The 18824-nt window shown below is 43.4% G+C and overlaps 1 protein-coding gene across 1 annotated transcript in view; it reads right to left on the bottom strand.

Moving 5' to 3' along the window:
• Positions 1–18824, bottom strand: part of LOC309326158 (uncharacterized protein C10orf67 homolog, mitochondrial) — a 51732-nt gene that overhangs the window by 24038 nt on the left and 8870 nt on the right. The window contains exons 6-9 of the mRNA XM_081834657.1: positions 10635–10776; positions 8720–8778; positions 6957–7028; positions 3654–3725 (exon numbers count right to left, since the gene is read on the bottom strand). Coding sequence (XP_081690783.1) covers positions 3654–3725; positions 6957–7028; positions 8720–8778; positions 10635–10776 — 345 coding nt within the window. The remainder of the gene's footprint in view (positions 1–3653; positions 3726–6956; positions 7029–8719; positions 8779–10634; positions 10777–18824) is intronic.

Raw genomic sequence — 18824 nt, 5'->3', positions numbered from 1 at the left:
ATTAAGCTCTCACTGGGTGGCCTTGGGCCAGTCACTGTCCCTCTGACTAATCTACCTCCCAGGGTCGTGTGAGGATTAATTGAGGAGGGGGAGGACCATGTATTCCACCTTCAGCTCCTTAGGGGATATAAAAGGTGGGATATATGTAATACTATATACATGCATCAATACAAAAAAATCCCAACAGGATGGCTAGGATCCAAAAAAGCTACTTTAGGAGCACCCAGATGGCTTGGTCATGCCCAGTAGGCTTTTTTGATTCTGAGTTCCTTTAAACAGCAGCTTCCTTGAATTCCTCTCTCATATCATATAAGAAACTTTTTTTTTTAGTTTACTATTTATTCTTACTGATTTATTTACCAGGATTTATATACCACTGAATCATCAAAAGCTCTAAGCAGTTTTGGTGTAATGGTTAGAGTGTTGGACTATGACCTGAGAGACCAGAATTCGAATCCCTACTCAGCCGTGACGCTCAGTGTAAATAATAAGGTAATAAAATATACATCAACATTTCTTAACAATATGAGCTTTGCCATGTGGCATGGTGGAGCTGTTTGAGAAATATAAACCCTTCAGCTTACTGACCTTCGGATCCTGGCCACGATGTTCTGCTTTTTAAACTCTCCTTATTGCAGGGGTAGCCAACATGGTGCCCCCCTCAGTGTTGTTGAACTACAATTCCCATAATCCCAATGAAAACTGCCAATTGTGGCAAATACATGTTGGAACAGAAATTTCTGCTTTCCTACACCCCTAGTTATGGATGAGCCACACTTCCAAGTTTCCAGCTGTCACTACCATCTCTTTGCTCTGTTGGTTGGTCTAAAAATATTAATCACATAGATCCCCCCCCCCCAAAAATTAACCCTTTGGCCTCTATCCAGGCAAAGTTAGTGATGCTTAAGCCCTACTGAAATCCATGCAGCGAGTGAGTTAAGACTCACCTAAGCCATATTACTTTCAGTGGGCTTTATACTTTATAAACCTGCAGAGTAATTTATTGGGGAACAGTTTTTAAGGGATAAATGACACTGATGCATGGGGTTACTAGCTTGCCTCCTAAAGCACAGCAAACAGAAAGCTTGATAACACACTGCATTTTATATTTATCAGTACAAACTACAGATATTTTGAAACTATTTGCACATTATAATTAACTGGTCATATTCCTGTCCTTTCTTCTGGAACAGTTTTTAGAATCAGCTAATCTCAGCATGTGCGGCTTTCCCACTGAATGTCACACTTCCCCAAATATCAGTTTGATTAATAAAGGAAGTCAAATACCTTTTGCGGGCAATACAGCTTCAAAGAGCCAGGGAGATTTATAAATGAATTTAGATGTTAACTTTTGAGTACTTGGCTTGCTGAGTGCCACTATTTGAAGTTTGAGGAAGATGTAAGGTAACAATAACCTTTAGTCAGTGTTTATCAGCTCTAAATTCACCCTGTCTTTTGTGAAGGAATATAAAAGTAACATTTTGTTATTTAAAAGGCATCCACTGCATCCACCTTTTAAGTTAAGCACCACAGAGAACATCCAGGGAACAGAGACCACAACAGATAAGGCTCTGAGTCACATGATCTCATGGCGATATTTGTTTTATACTAGGTCAATTGAAATAAACATGCCTTGTGTACAAAACTATCTTTGAAAGCCTCACTAGAGTTTGAGAAGATGAACAATTAAGCAAGAACCTCTCACTTTAAAAATCTAAAAGCAGTGGCATGGTGGTGGTGGTGGTGGGGCCTCGCAAATTTCTGAGGGGACACAACCAGAGGAGGGAGAAAGGTTGTTTTCTGCTGCTCCAGAGAAGCGGACATGGAGCAATGGTTCCAAACTACAAGAAAGAAGATTCCACCTAAACATTAGGAAGAACTTCCTGACAGTAAGAGCTGTTCGACAGTGGAATTTGCTGCCAAGGAGTGTGGTGGAGTCTCCTTCTTTGGAGGTCTTTAAGCAGAGGCTTGACAACCATATGTCAGGAGTGCTCTGATGGTGTTTCCTGCTTGGCAGGGGGTTGGACTCGATGGCCCTTGTGGTCTCTTCCAACTCTATGATTCTATGATTCTATGAGATAAATTAGTCTGCAGCGGCTCGCGGTATTTGTTGGGCTTTGTTTGCATTTGACAGAATCATAGGCTGCATAGGCTGCATATAAACCAAACCAGACGCACTGACAACAGGCTCCCTCATCAAGGCTGAAGTCACAGGGAGGCAAACTGTGCCTGGGCAGGGCCTTTGGGGCTGGGGCGGTGCCTCCTCCTCCTCCTCATGGTTGCGAAGAGACACCTGTGCATGCCCTGCCCCTGTGCCAATTGTGAGGGAGGGAGAGGAAAGGTGCTGCCACCACAGCTGCCCACTGAGGAAAGAGGGAGGAAGAGGAAGGCGGGAAAGCACTGGGCGTTGCCCCAAGCATCTCACTGCAAGGACAGGAGGATGAGGCAACACAGTGGAGGGGGGCCCGTGACACCAGTAAGGGACAACAGGGCCACCTCCCATTCATGAAAAATCATGGTTGAAATGTTACTTGTGCTAGTGCCTTTCCCTTGCCACCTAATAAACAGCCCTAATAAACAACATTGAGGTTGAGGGGTTGAGGCTGTCAAGTTCAGAGGGTGGGGCTTCCAGGGTGTCTTGTGCCTCAGAAGTCTTTAGCTCTGGGCTGGCAAGTGAGTCTCATCTGCAGAGGGAACCAAGGGCAAGAGAAGAAGTGCACGCACTGGGGTCCTTCGGCTCCTCATCTCTGCTGAGAAATGCATTCACCAGGCAGACCAATTAACTGAAGAGGGAGACTCATCTCGCTTTCCCTTCCCTCATGTGGAAGATCCATCTGTCTCTATCCTTTCTTTCGTTCCTTCCTTTCCTTTCTCTCCAAGTTTGCCCGCCATTGCGGGGAAGGCGCCCCTGCTGTCTGGCTGTCCCTTATGCAGCTCTGTGTCCCACCGTGTTAGGTTGCATTGCTGCCACTGAGGCAGGCAACCAAGACTTTGACTGAAATGGGCCACGAGTGAACTGCCACGAGGCAGGCTGTAGGCGGTGCCATTTGCAAAGCAGCAACAGTGGAGGCAGCTGAGGAGAAGAGCACCCTCAGAGAGCAGGCTTTCTCCAGCAACTTCTATCACAACGCACACACACACTTTTTAGTGTAAGATTTTCCATAAGTAACAAAAGCACATTTAGTGTCTCTGTTTTCAAATCACAGAATCCTTCATACATGTCATTTACAGTCAGTTTGAGACATTTTTTGTTGCAGGCAATGTGGGGCTGAGGGAGAAAGAGAGGAGAAAACAGAAAAGAGAAAAATAGGAGGGCAGAAAGCGGAGGAGATGAGGGAGACTTTAAACGTTCATTCTTTACATGGTATATGAGTGGAGCTTTTTTTATCAGTGTCATGTGGATAGGTGTCTTATTTTTGCTGGCAGAGCGAGAGATCAGAGGCCCCAAGGTATGGTTGGTTGCAGGTTGTTTTGTTTGTGTGTGTGAGGATTCCAGCCAGCCAACCAGCTGTGCTTTTAGGGGATACTCATTCCAATCCTCTCTCCACCTCCATCTCCCAGCCCAAAAGTCAAGCATACCATACAATGTATATCAGGTACTTCCCATATCATTAGGTAATAAGAATATAAACAACAAATAAAGTAAAAATCACCTTTGGTACAGCAGCAGCGGCAGCAGCAGCGGCCTCTGCCATTTTTACAGCTTCTTGTGCTTCTTTCACTTCCTTAAAAATACAAAGACAAAAGAAAATTCAACATGGTTGCGGGAATAAATTGTTTATAAAAGTTCAAGAACTAGAAAGGAAAGCTCGGCGATGGACAAATATGTCCAATTTGGTTTCTTTCAGGTTCTCATTCTTCCAATCAAAAGTTCATTTCTCCACATTTCTACATCAGTTTGCAAATTTTTAAAAAGATCCTGCCTAAAAAGTAGTCCACATTTTTGTGTGAATTTCCTGCTATACATATTCTTGTGTCCAATTTCTCCTAATTTACACATTTTGCAAAACAATCTCCTCTATTACAATGCATTTGTGTATGTTATTTTCACTAATATATGCATTTGCATGTACAGTTTACCCTTGTACAGTGGTACCTCAGGTTAAGTACTTAATTTGTTCCTGATGTCTGTTCTTAACCTGAAACTGTTCTTAACCTGAAGACCACTTTAGCTAATGGGGCCTCCTGCTGCCGCCGTGCCGCCGGAGCACGATTTCTGTTCTCATCCTGAAGCAAAGATCTTAACCTGAAGCACTATTTCTGGGTTAGCGGAGTCTGTAACCTGAAGCGTATGTAACCTGAAGCGTATGTAACCCGAGGTACCACTGTATAGGCATTTTTGCACACATTACTTGGCCAGAGAGCTGGATTGAAATATTCAGATGTGTGAATTTTAAAGGATAGCTCTTTTTCAATTCACATACTGTTTTTAAAAAGTGAAAATTTGGTAAGTTTGCCTTTAAATGAGAACCACATTGAATGTGTTCCCACTTTCTGCAGGCAGGTTTGTGGAGTGAAAATTGTGGCTGCTGCACTCCACCCCAGGTTCTGCTGCTACTGTGCTGGAGTGAGACATCCACAAGTTGTCACTCAATTCCACTCACCACACAGAGGCAACTTAAGGTCCCAAATTTGCTGCTACCGAATAAAAGGCTTCAGTAATACAGTTCCAGATGTTGATATATACATTCAGCTTGTAGGCTATGCAGATACACACACACCAATATAAATTCTGTTGCTTCAGCAATTCAAGATGTAACACAGACTTCGACTCACTGAGTGACATGCCCTAATCATTTATATAGTTAGCACTGGGCCATTGCCATAGCAACTGGCTTGGCTGACCTTGCACCTGTTGGCTTATCTCATGCATGGGGTGATTTGTGCTCATGAATAACAGAGTCCAGTCAACAGAGTCCAGGTTCAGCTATAACGCTAAGCCAAACCACAGTAGCAGGGCAGCAGCAGGACTGGGGGAGGAGCACATTGGATGCCACCTTTGATCTGGGAACCTGGCTAAGAACATAAGAAGAGCCTGCTGGATCAGATTGGTGACCCATCTAGTCCAGCACCCTTTTCTCATAGCAGCCAACCAGAGAACTATGGGAAGCGAGAGCTGAGCACAACAGAATTCTATCCTCCAGCAACTGGCATTCAGAAGCACACTGCCTTTGACACTGGAGGAAGAACACATTTGTCAGGGATAGTAACCATTCCTAGCCATATCCCCTATCAGTTCGTATAATCTCAGAGATCTTTGGGTGAAGGGTGGTATAACAAACAAACAAACAAATAAAGTCATCCAAGATGGTGGCCGTCACTGCCTCTTACTGGAGCACATTCCATGGTGTAACTAGGCAATACGCAAATAAGTTCTTTCTTTTGTTTGTCCTGACTGTTCCAACATTCAGCTCCACTGGATCAACCTGCACATTGCTCATTCATGCTAAGCCCTGGTTTGGCTAAGTGTTATGTGCAAACTATTTACAAGCAGCAGTTCATTTAGGTAATTCTAGGCTCTTTAGATGGCACCGTGCGTTACACCGCTCACATCCAAATGTGGTAATGCAGCAAGCCAGTTTTCGGTGTGGAGGTCCTCCTGCGCATTCTGCTGAGTGGGGTCTCACACTTCTGCACTTAAGTCCTGCCCTGGTGGCACCATAGCTCTCCAGAGGACCAGGTTAGATATAAAACAGATTGGAACACAATGTCTCCCTTTGCTATGCCCAGAGGCAATGACTCCCCATCCTTGAGGGAAGAGGACATGGATTCAGAGGCCTCATCTTAGATAAGGACAAGGATTTGCCCTCTGAACCAACCTTTGCTTGTCTTGCCTCCTCAGCATTGGAGGTGTCCACAATGACACTGTCTCTTTGGCCAAAAGAGATTTCATAGCCCTCCCCAGAGGCCGTAGTAGAACCCTGGCCTCCCTTCCATGCCACAGATGTCAATGGCTTCTGAAATAGTTGGGTGCTGAGAAGAAGCTGCAGTCCTGTTTAAAACTCAGTCTAGGTTCACTGGTGTCTGGAGCGACGCTCAAGCCTGCCTTGCCTAAGCCTAGGAGCCACTTGGAGCTATCCATGGTGCTGCCTACCTTGCTTATTTGACTTTTGGACCTTGTCATCTCAGTTGCTTGACTTTGCCTGTCTGCATCTTTTCTCTACTTTGCCTGATCTTGCTTTGCTGGCCTTTGCTTGTCCAGACTTTGATCATGGATCCTGAACTGGTACTACTGACACGTGATGTGGTGTCTCTGGTCTCTGTGCCTACTACATAGCCCCATTTGGGCTAGAACTTTGTTCCCTGGCTGGGACTACTGGGATAGAATACCCTTGGACACTCAGATATCACAATGAGACTCCGTATGTACATTAATGATGAATGTAATTATGTATTTCACATTTAAATACCAACTTGAACCCCTCACTCATATTTTAAAGGAGAAGGTAAAAAATGCAGAATATGTCACAATGTGATTTTCTGAAGTGAAGATTAGGATACTGTAATTAAATCTGGCATGCACACTCAGAGTAGAATTCTAATTTCCAAGTTCAAACTCTAGTGCCACCCTTGGACTTGTCTTCAAGAGCTGAAGAAAGACGAAAAATAAACAGCTAAGGGATTGTAATCTGATACTCATGTACATATTCAGAACGGAATTTTAAACTTCAGGATCACACACCACCTCTGTTCCCATTTTCAAGGTGGCTGAGAAAGCTGGGAAGCACATTTTGTTATATAATAATGCCAATAAGCTTGAGAGGTCACAATGGAGTTTGACCTAAATTTATGAATGAATTCTCCATTACACGTTGGGACACCAACTCAATCCTTCCAGCCATTTTACCGGGAAGGGAAAGATGAGGAAAAATGCACAAGGTGCGATAATGCAATATCTGAACAAGACCCAGCAAACATGATGTTTAGTAGCTTAATATTTTTCTCTAGGAACTTACCAGAGCTTTAGCTAGAACTCTCTGCTTCTCCCTGTCAAGTTCCAGTTTTATGATTTCTTGAGCGTTCTGAAGCTAAAATGTAAAACATGACTGTGAGGTTTCAGATTATAAGAGGGTACCACTGTGAGCTGCAACCAAAGACTTCCTCTAGACTGGTGTCCCGTCCCATCCCCCGCCACAGGTGTATTCAATAATAGCGCATTAGAGATGGATTCATACTGTACCATCCACATATCATGGTTCTGCTTTATTATTTTTGTGATGCTTCCCCAATGTTACCACATTATAGCCATCTGGAGGAGCACAAGAAAATGAGGACAAAACAAAACACCTTGTAACATTTGTGGTTTAAAAGTTACAGGATTTCAGCAGGAATCTATGGGACATGCACTGATAGGAAACTAAGCAGTATGTCCATCCCCAAAACTTTTGCAGGAGCAGACAATATTGAAAGTGGGATCACATATACCATCATGAGCACAAATAATAATGAAGGACGTGTGGTGGGGGTGGGGCTTATTTTATTTTATATTTGATTTATATACTGCCGTTTATCAAAAGAACCCATGGCGGTGTACAACATTAAAAACATATTTTATGGAGAATAATAATGAAAACATAAAACAAAGCATCATAATAGACAGCATCATAATAAAATAGTCATACTAACAGTCCCCCTGCCACACAGTGTTGACAGACCATAGATTATTTGATGGCCAAAGGCCCGGGTAACAGGAATGTTTTTGCCTGGTGCCTAAAGACATGTAATGATGGCCTCTCTGGGGAGACCATTCCACAGATGCAGGGGCCATCACAAAACAGGCCCGTTCCCATGTTGCCACCCTCTGAACCTCTCGAGGAGAGGGGGTGTAGAGAAGAGCCTTGGATGACAAGAGCAGGGTCCAGGTTGGTTAATATGGGGAGAGGCAGTCCTTAAGGTATTGATTTCCTGAGCTGTGTAAGGCTTTATAACTCAACATGCCTTTGTAGACCTACCAAAATCAAAGTGTCGTCTAAGATTAGTAAACCTTCATGTCAGAAATAGTAAGGCAGCCAGTGTAACTGGTACAGTAGCGATAGGAAGCCCATGGAAAAGGGGAAACCTCTGTCTCCTGCAAAGTTCCCTACAAGCGAATGCAGCCCTATGGCTCAAAAAGGTTCCCCACCCTCTGCATTCTCCCCACTCTATAGGCCCAGCTAGTACCAACATTTTGTAATTTCTGAGACTACACAGGTGCTTGTCAGTCCTTTTGAGGGACTTTAAAACATTATTTTTCATTTGATTTACAAACTGCATTCCTATGAAGTTTTTTAAAACCACCCTGTTATTTTGTGGTGGAGCCATTTCACTTTCACAACAGACACTCAGCAGCCTGAGTTTGCTCTTGGACAGAATGATATTAGATATGTCAAATCCACATTTTTTCACACTGTCTCTGCTAATTGCAGGTACTGCTCTGAAATTTCACAAGCTTGTTCCCTTGCACACCTGACCCAGGTAACTTCCAGCTTTGGGACTCTGAGATTTCCCAGTTCAAGCCCCTCGATAGCTGCATCTTTTAAAAGGAAGAACACCAGCTTGTTTGATCTCCGAACAATAAGGGGGCTAATATAAAACATAGCTCAAAAGCTGGGGCAGGAGGATGGCCAGCCTTTGAACATCCTTTCGGCTATATGGGGGCGAATGACTCCCAGGCTCTTGCATCTTTCTATGAGTTAATCCATCACTGTCAACAAAATAAATAAATAAAGGAATACAGTACCTTCTCGATTGTCTTGATATCGTTTTGCCTTTTGTCCTGCATATGTTTTATTTCAGACTCTGAAAGAAGCAGGAAAAAAAGGGGTGGTGGGATAAAGCAGACCATGAAATTACATGGCTATTTAAAGAGATTCATATTGTGCACTACAGGCCAGTCTGCAAGCCCACTGGAATGCAGGGTGGATGGAGGCAATGGCAGACCGGTGACCTTCACAACTGCCCTTGACATTCGCAGCCCTTCTCCCCGCTGTTCAGCTGGCTGGCCAGAGAAGAGAGAGGGAGAAATAAGTTCAAGAGCCAAGTGTGTCTGAACGCCCATTGCTTTTCATTAATACTAGCCTTGCCCATCCTTGCTGTTAGTCACAGCTAATACAAAGTGCTTTAGCAGGTGGTTCTTTATTGCTCAGACCAAGGTTCTGAGCATTGGGCAGCGTTGGGGGTGGGGTGGGGAGAAGACACCATAATGTGAGGTGATGAAATTATATTAGTATAATCAGTGCTTTTTTCTGGGGGAATGCAGGGGTACGCATACCCTTAAACATTTTGTGAATCTTTGTACGGTACTTTTGTCCATTTACTGTATTTATTTTTCTCAATTTGATCTATAAAATGGTGATTTTCTTGAGTCAAAATGAGAGTACCCCTAAACATTTTTTAAGAAAAAAAAAGCAGCACTGAGTATACCGTTATTCTGGCTTCACGCTTTATTCTTGTCCAACGGCACTGCTGCTTTTATCCCCCTTAATTCCATTAACGCTGTTGTAATGACGTCATTTGTATTGTTAGGATGGATGTTCTTACATATATATATATATATATATATATATATATATATATATATGCACTTTACCACCGTAAAACATGCTAGCTGCATTGGGAGCCCCTAGAACAGGGGTAGGTAACCTAAGGCCCGGGAGCTGGATGCCCAATCGCCTTCTCAATCCGGCCCGCGGATGGTCCAGGAATCAGCGTGTTTTTACATGAGTAGAATGTGTGCTTTTATTTAAAATGCATCTCTGGGTTATTTGTGGGGTGTAGGAATTTGTTCATTTCCCCCCCTTCAAAATATAGTCCAGCCCACCACATGGTCTGAGGGACAGTGGACCAGCCCACGGCTGGAAAAAGTTGTTGACCCCTGCCCTAGAAGACCAGAAGGCTATATATATTTTATGGAAAAGGTTTTTTTAAAAAAACCTTCTATACTCAGACATTTCTGACTTTCCAGCATGCAACAATAAAAAGCATGTTAGCACTTGCGTATTTATATTCTGATGGGTTTTTAAAATACTCAAGCAGAATATAAATTTTATGAAATAAAAAAGAAATATGCACACATTTTAAGATGTCATAAATTCAAGCCTTTTCTAAAAGAGGAATTGGTAAAATATATAACTAATTAAGGCTCTGGGACATCAGCTCTGCCTTGAAATAACTAGCAAAACATAGCATATCATCCCGCTGCAGATGTATTGTAATGTCTATTATACACCTCACTAAAATGGATTTCTTCTTATACTTCATCGTCAGATGGGTACTACATAGGAGCAGGTATGAGCTATTGGTTTATTAGAAGAATAGGTATTTGTTAAAATGAAGACTTTGGAGAAAATTCTTTCACAGTATTGTACAACATAATCATGTGGAACTGTAAATATAAGAAGTCTCAACATTTGTGTAAATAACAAACCTTTCTCTCTCCCCCCCATTGGTAAATACAAGGAAAACATACACTGAAACAAGGTTACTTTCTACTACTTCTGAAAGTGTTCAAGACCACCTCAAATTACAGAGAAAATGGGGGAAAAACAATAATTACCATGCTATGCTTATTGGATCAATTTAGGCTCTGAATAATTTCTACAAAATTTCAATAAAACAAAATAAAATCAGTTTCTTGTTCTATAAGGAAAATTTACCTAAATTAGTAATTTCTTTCACTTTGAGTTTTATAACTTCTTGAAGGCGTTTAAGCTTGTCAAGCAGGGTAGCGTTTTCTCCTTTCAACTCCGAGTTTGCTTGCTGAAGCAACTCTTTTTCAATCATTAAATCATGTACGACCTGCAAGATTAAGAAGCCGCCTGTTTTCAAAACCGTGAGGCGTAAAAGGAAAAACACCACCACAAACACACAATGTAAATATGCCGCCGGGCGGGGGGGTGGGGGCACACACAGTAATTATACAATGCAAGCGATCATATCGTTTTTCTGAATCCTGTCATATTAGTTATAATATGAATGGGAGGGGGAACTAAGGGGACTAAATAGAACTTTCCGGAAGAAAGGCTGCGGAACCCTACATACAAAGACTGTAACACATGGGGACACGTTATTGACAGGAATAATGCATATCATACTGTTTGTTTGCCCTCATCATTCAGGCCAATTTATTGTGGGGCCTGCATCCAGGAAGGCAGCTGGGGCCTATCCACCCACACTTCTCTCTGTGCTTATGAAGTGCTGTCCGTAACTAGGCAGGCAAGAGAAGCCATGGGCAGGCAACTCCAGGGGGTTGCAAAGTGCGCGGCTAAGGAGAAAGGGGGGGGGGGGGCTTGTCGCTTTTGTGCCGTTTCTCGGTGACAGCACTGCCATTGCCATGAGGAGCACATCAGACGTCAAATCGGTGAAATTTCCAGGCTGGGAGCCACATGGAGTCCATCAGGCAGCCTGATACCAACACAGTTGGTTTTTCTGCTTCATGCCGGAGCCACCCAGAGGCAATTCATATTCTGAACATTAAGATAACTTTGCATGCACGTCACACATAGGCCGTCCAAGGGTTTCCTTTTTTTTTTTTTTAATGCCATTGAAGACTCTGGTTTAAATCTCCATGCGAACAGTGATAACCTTGTAGGCAAGTTCCAGGACAGCACGCAACAAAAGACTTTAAAGTTATACTTTTGGTAAAGCAAACTCATTTACATTTTTATTATGCATGCCCTTTGTTAAAATCTTGCCACGTTCATTATGGAAAGGACTTCGTATGCATCCAAGCTTATTGGGAGAGCCACCCTTTCTTCTTGTCTGCTTCAAAGCTATTTAACACATTTGCATAGATTGTCAAATGGCTGTCGAGATTTTTACTGCCGCATATTTCTTTTCAACAAGATGGAAAAAAGCTCTCAGAAGAAAGTTGAAACGCGACTTTGCAATGGCCACTAGAACATCATGTGGATTTCTGATATCCTTATGGGAAAAAAGTCCCAAAGCTAGTTAACACGATGGCTAGTAATTATTTGAAGGAAACATGTCTTTTTGATTAGTTTCGAAAGCAGGTTTCCCCTCTTAAGATCATCTGAAGATATAGAAGAAAGAAAACTAGCAGACAATGCCTGGAACATATTTATACCGAAATGTGATTTATCTTGATGGTTTCCAAGCCTGTCCCCCTTCATTCTAAGTGCCTTGAGTGCTGGGCTGGGACCAGAGAGATCTGGGTTCAAATATCTACTCTGTCATGAACCCCACTGGGTGACTTTAGACTTAGTCACCCTCTCTCAGCCAAATCTACCCCACAGGGTTGTTGTGAGATAAAACAGGAGATGCTTCTTTAGAGAAGGGTGCCATTTTTAAAATGTAATAATTTCTATCGTTTTCCAACCTTTGTGCTTGCTATAAGTACAATTCATAGCCTAGTTCAGAGCTAAGGGGAAATGCCCCCCCCCATCTGTTCTATTTAGGGCAGAAAAACTGTGGTGTGGGTGGGAAGAAATGTTGCTGAATATTTCTGAAGGGAGATGTGAATTTTCCCCAATTGTTTTTCTCAGATAATTATATTCTGAAATGTCTTGCCTCACTTCATGTTGAATTAAACCAAGTTGGCATCGGTACATGAAGAAAGCAGTGAGCTAAGAGAGAGGGAGAGTTAGAAAGAGGAGGGCCTAAGCCAATCCCATCCTTCAAATAAGGCTAAAATATTATTAAACAATATTCAAACTTGGGATGCAAATACTCGATGAAATGCATCTTTTGGCATGGATATTCCTGGACATTAAGATTGGCACCTGAGTATGTTCTTCAGGTGGCCTCTTACATAGGAATTTTGGAAGGTGGCAACAATGAAGAAGGCCATTTCAGTTGTCCCTCATGTAGGGAATGCTGTCCCATGCAAGGCCTGCCAGATGCTGACATTAATATTACTTTAGCGCCAGGACTTTCATCTTTTCCCAGGGAATTTGCTGAAATATGATGAGCTGGTTCTTATGGGCTCATATATTAGTGATGCTTCTGAGCTGCTGGCGATATTTTTGCAATACATTTTGAGAATGGACCTTAAAAAAATATTGTTGTGATGTTTAACTATTGATGACAGCTATGTAGTAAATCACCTGCATTTTTAAAAACTGCCCTGTATAATCTGAATTTATAACAGCAGCAGCAGCAGCAGCAACAACAACAACAACAACATCCTCTGCCATCAACAGAAGAGGTTTACTTCAGAACAGAAGAGGGGGAATGAACATTCCAGCCACAGGACAAGTATCTGTGGCAAACTCTCTGAACCAAACTTTGCAAATTATTGCAAGAGGTGCACTAAACGGTGATCAGTGGGAGAGCTGTGTTTTTCAGCAACCAAGTATTGACATTTGAACGCTAGGAAAAAATTATCAACATGCAACAGCAACTCTGTCCCCGGGAAACATATTCCTTCTGCACATTTTCTTGGTATTTCCCCCTGCTGTCGGTTTCTTCTGCCATCTCAGGACATTTCAAAAAAAAAAAAAAGGAATGATGTACAACAGCTGTGTGTTTGTTGCACTATTATACAGAGAGCATCCACAGAGGCCCTTCACTTACTCTTCACTACTAAAAAGTCCCAATTCCTTTGTTTCTTTGTCCTCCTTTGTGCCTGGTTGGTGTTCATGTTAGCTAGCTAGATTGCGAACCCTTGAGGATTTGGGGAGGGAGGACTCTCTTTTTCATTAAAACTGCTACTGTCCACCCTCTCTCCACTAGATAAAATTCTAGCAGCTTGATCTCTTGGGGGGGAGGGGGGAACTTCAGTTGGTTGGCTGCAGATGCCCTAAGTTGGTGGAGCAGAACCATCTCCCTGTTTGCTTGTTGTGCTGGATCAGGTAAAACATGCCTTCAACAGGCATCCATTGTGTATGAAGGGAAAGGCGTGGCTGTGCTCAAGTCACAGATTTTGGCCTGTCTCCCTCCCTCCTGCCCGCCCCTTCCATGTGTGTATTGCATGAAATGGCTCCATCTTCCAGGGACTGGGCAGGTGAGGAGGACTGATGGAGGAACCCCGGAACCTTCCAGAGAGGAGGAAGGGGCAGAGAGTATAGACCTAGACTTGTGGTTTGAGACAGGTCACACCCCAGAAGAAGAAGAAGAAGAAGAAGAAGAAGAAGAAGAAGAAGAAGAAGAAGTTGGGAAATAATGAGTGATGAAAAACAGGAGCAAGGTGGCATTGAACAGAGGCAAGAGTCAGCCGTGTTAGAATCTGTGCCAAGTGACACACTGTCTCTGAACAGTTTACCAGAGCCCTCTCCCTTTCCGAGAAGCAGACATTCTATGTGAATCACTGAACAGAGAGCCCAAAGGAAGTCTGCACTCAGTAGCCGCTGTTAGCAGCAGGAGGAGTCTGATTGATAGGAATCAATGGCCAGAGAGGGGTGGAGCTTTGCTATGAGGAGCATGGGCTTTAGAGTAAGGTGCTCTTCTTGTGTCTTCTTGTGATCCTGTAGAAATAAAAGAACCGAAAAGCTCTCTCTTTCTCTGCGTCTGATTTCCTGGGGGGGGGTGAGCCAGCAGCCGTCGGCAGCACCCTGAGACCATTGGAGTAAAGGCAAGCCGGATGGTGTCCACCAGCTCCACCTCACTGACCTACCTGTCCCCCTGATCCATCATCCCTGGCCTCTATGCCTTGAGGGAAGGTCTGCATGGTTTACTACCTGTACTTGTGAGAGTTCCTCTATGCAATCAGAAGCCCTGCGCAACCAGGGGTGTTCACAAGATGCGTCAAAGGATGAATGGGGTCACATCTGGCAACCAAGCTCCCCCCCCACCTACCCCTGGCTATGCATGCAGCACATGTAAGATGGGAACCTTCATGCAGCCAAGGTATGCACCAGAGATCAACCATGCAAGAAGGAACTGGTTGGAGCTGGAAGAAGGGACACAACTTTGGGGGCAGGCCCGGTGGTAGGGCCCTACTTCCCTATACTTATGCAAAGCCCCATCACAAAATCTTAAGCTTGCTTACAATCTAGCAGTGCAACTTTGCCACCAAGCTGAGGCTGGCCTCAAGATTCAAGTGCAGGTGAAAGTGGTTGGCTGTCCCTTGCACTCAGACTTGTGCTCTGTGCAGCACCAACTTTTCAAAGAGTCTGGTTTATTTGATTAATTTGATTAATCAATTAATTTTATTGCTATCCCTGGTGTCAGGGTGCTGTCGGTGGCCACTGGCTGCCTGCCCAGTAAAGCAGAGAGACAGGGGGAAAGCGAGCTTTTCAGTTCCTTTTTATTATTAGAATTACCAGGGCAAAATTCCATCCACACCGTTCATTATCTGACGTTGCCTCGAGTGAAGCTTCACCTTCTCTTCTCTGCACTTCCTATTCCTCAGACTCCTCCTACCTCCTACGGCGGCTGTTAAGTGCCACCAACCTTTGAGCCCTCTTCTCTGCTATTTTCAACTTGGTTTTTGGGGAGCGAACAGGTTCTGGGATACAGTGGTACCTTGGGTTAAGAACTTAATTCGTTCTGGAGGTCTGTTCTTAACCTGAAACTGTTCTTAACCTGAGGTACCACTTTAGCTAATGGGGCCTCCTGCTGCCGCAGTGCAATTTCTGTTCTCATCTTGAAGCAATGTTCTTAACCCGAGGTACTATTTCTGGGTTAGCAGGGTCTGTAACCTGAAGCGTCTGTGACCTGAGGTACCACTGTACTCTCAAGTGACAGTGTGTCAGTCAGCTGCTGCTCAGGCTCTGCCTGTTCTAGGCTACCTGGTTCCTGCTCCTCGTATTCCATTATTTCCCAACTTCTTCCCTCTTCTCCTAGGGTGTGACCTGGGCCCTCCAGATCTATACTATCTCCTCCTCCTCTTTGGAAGGCCCCTGGGGAGGTGGTCTCCACCATTCCTCTTCATCTGCCCAGTCCCTGACATATGGGGATTCCTACTCATCCCCTCAAATAATTTCCCAGAGTGGCTCACATGTCTGTGTCAGCCACAAGGTGTTTCTATCAGAACACAACTGGGTGTCAAATGCTGGCTCAGAATGCTGCTGTGTCTGGTACATTTTGTCATTATGATCAGCTCAGACCATGGAATGGTTTACTGTTCTCTCCCATGTTGTGAAGTGGCTACATTGGCTTAACTGGTTGCAAACCAGAACTGAACAAGTTGAATAATTTGCAGGAGAATCTGAGTAAGTTACGTTAAAATACAAACACACTTGCTTAGAAGGAAGTGCTACTGAACAAAATGGGATTAACTCCAAGTAAAATATGTTTAGGGTTGGGATGTGAAGTAGGATATACATATATTGCTATACACAGAGTTTTGCTATTGAGTTAATCCTATTGAAATCAAAGGGACTGTTTCAAGGTTATATTTTTATCTTCATCATCTGTATGCTATCCAAGTTCTCTGGGCACAGATAATAAAACACAGTTTACAAAAGCCACCATCATCATCCCCACAACCACCATCATCATCTGTATACTGTCCATTTGTGTAAATTCTCTGGGCATTTACACAAAATAAAAAAGCTCAAAGAAAAAAAGGGGGAAAAAGCTAAGTGCTGACGATCATGTAAGTACAGAAGTAGGTGATAATCAGAGTGATCAAGCACTTGACACCCATTCAGGTCTATGGGAATCAGTGGCCCAAATGCAGAGATGTGAGAAGTCATCCATTATATTAATCTGCAGCTGTTCTTCTTTAGAAATAATTACAATTAATTAGGAAGCGGCATCAATTATTGAAGCTAAAATTGGTATATAACCCTCCAAAAGCACATGGGCTCATAACAGGCAATTTAAAGTGAGTCCCTACCATTGCCCCCCCCCCCCCGGTATAAGCCATGGGTTTCAGAAAAATGTTCTTACTTAGTTGCTTCATTGGACTTGACACGATTCCTTTTTGTTTTATTTAACTCCCCAAAATACTTCCCCAAACCCTCTAGGATTTCTCCAGTTAAGGATCTGCCAGAGGGTGTTAATAAACATCACACAGTACAAAGAAACGATTAGTCAAAAGTCCCCTGAGACATCGTTCCACTCTATGTGGTTACACAGTAAATCCACGGTTTCAAAGGATCTTTTAAAGAACTGTTTCAGGACTTAAGAGGCTTAAAAGGCTAGCTCCTTAGCTGTGGCAGAACTCACGCATCAACAGCTCACTGTGCTGTGAGCCACAAGGATCATAACTGAAATTAATTTTATCTTGTTATCTTACTGCCTTGAATTCCGCTGCATATTACTTTGGGGGCCTTTGGGCTAAAAAAAGGCATATAGATTATTATTGCTACTACTAGCATGAGACACTTAATCTCAGGGTTGTGGGTTCAAGCCCCACGCTGGGCAAAAGATTCCTGTGTTGCAGGGGGTAGGACTGGATGACCCTTGTGGTCCCTTCAAACTCTACAATTCTATGATTCTACTATATAGTAAAATTGATCCCCCTCTCTACAGCAGCGCTTCACATCCCTCCCCCAATCTGCTGCAGAGCGAGAGTACATGGGGGCAGTGGTGGGAGGAGAGGAAGGGAATAACAATAACAATAATAATAACAGTAATAATAATAATACTGATAACAATGCTTGTCACCAGCACCATCATAATGAACAACAGCAACTATTTGGAATCTATTATTTACACAGATTGGAAAAAAAAAGTTTTATAATCAAATGCAGTCTGTTTGTAAGAGACAGTTCTCTAAAATCTAGTTGTGCTGTAGCTTCAGTTTTGTGGGCTGTGCATGGTGAATCTATAGCTCTAGCGCCACCATCTGTCATAAATAAGAACTGTAAATAAAACAGTTACAGATAGGTAGCTGTGTTGGTCTGCCATAGTCAAAACAAAATAAAAAAATTCCTTCCAGTAGCACCTTAAAGACCAACTAAGTTAGTTCTTGGTATGAGCTTTCGTGTGCATGCACACTTCTTCAGATACACTGAAACAGAAGTCACCAGACCCTTCTATATAGTGAGAAGGTGGGGAGGGGTATTACTCAGAAGGGTGGTGGGATTGGGTGATTGGCAGATAACTGTGATGAGCCTGTTGACGACTCTTAACGACTGCAATAGGTCTTACAGGAAAAAGCAAGGGGTGAGAAGGTGAAAAATGGCTTTGTCATGTATAATGAGATAAGAATCCAATGTCTTTGTTCAGACCAGGTCTCTCCATGGTTTTAAGTTTGGTAATAAGTTGCAATTCAGCAGCTTCTCTTTCCAGTCTATTTCTGAAATTCCTTTGTAATAGAACAGCTACTTTGAGTTCTTGTACAGAATGTCCTGGGAGATTGAAGTGTTCTCCTACTGGTTTCTCTGTCTTGTGATTCCTGATGTCAGATTTATGTCCGTTTATTCTTTGGCGTAAGGTTTGGCCTGTTTGTCCAATATAGAGAGCTGAAGGACACTGTTGGCATTTGATGGCATACACAATGTTAGACGATGAGCAATTAAATAGTCCCGAGATGGTATGTGTGATGTTGTTGGGGCCAGTAATGGTGTTGTCCGGGTGTATTTTGTTTTGTAAATAAAACAATTAGCCTTGCTGCAGCAAGGACACTATCAAAATGAGCAGAGGGAGGGTTTTCTGCAGCATTCTGCAGCTATTTGTCACAGAAGGAAGGTTTTGTGGTGAGGCTCTCCCTACCATCTGCCCACAGCAACAGTTCTTTTTTGCTTAGAACAGAGGTCGGCAACCTAAGGCCCATGGACCACAAGCAGCCCATGGGGGTCGTTTAACAGGCCCATGAGTCGCCCCTGAACTGAGCCGCCCATTTGGTGAGTCCCTGTGCGCTGAGCTAAACTGGCACAGCGCGGGGACTTGCTTCTGCGCAGATGCCGGAAATCACAGGTGCTCGTGCAATCCAGCCCACAGAGTGATCTCTGCTGGAGTGAACAGGCCCAGGCAAGGTAAACCTTGCCAACCCC

The sequence above is a fragment of the Podarcis erhardii genome (assembly GCF_964252035.2).
Source record: "Podarcis erhardii genome assembly, chromosome: 12".
Lineage (NCBI taxonomy): Eukaryota > Metazoa > Chordata > Lepidosauria > Squamata > Lacertidae > Podarcis > Podarcis erhardii.
The sequence above is the reverse complement of the archived record's forward strand: the minus strand, read 5'-3'. Positions and strand labels throughout refer to the sequence as shown.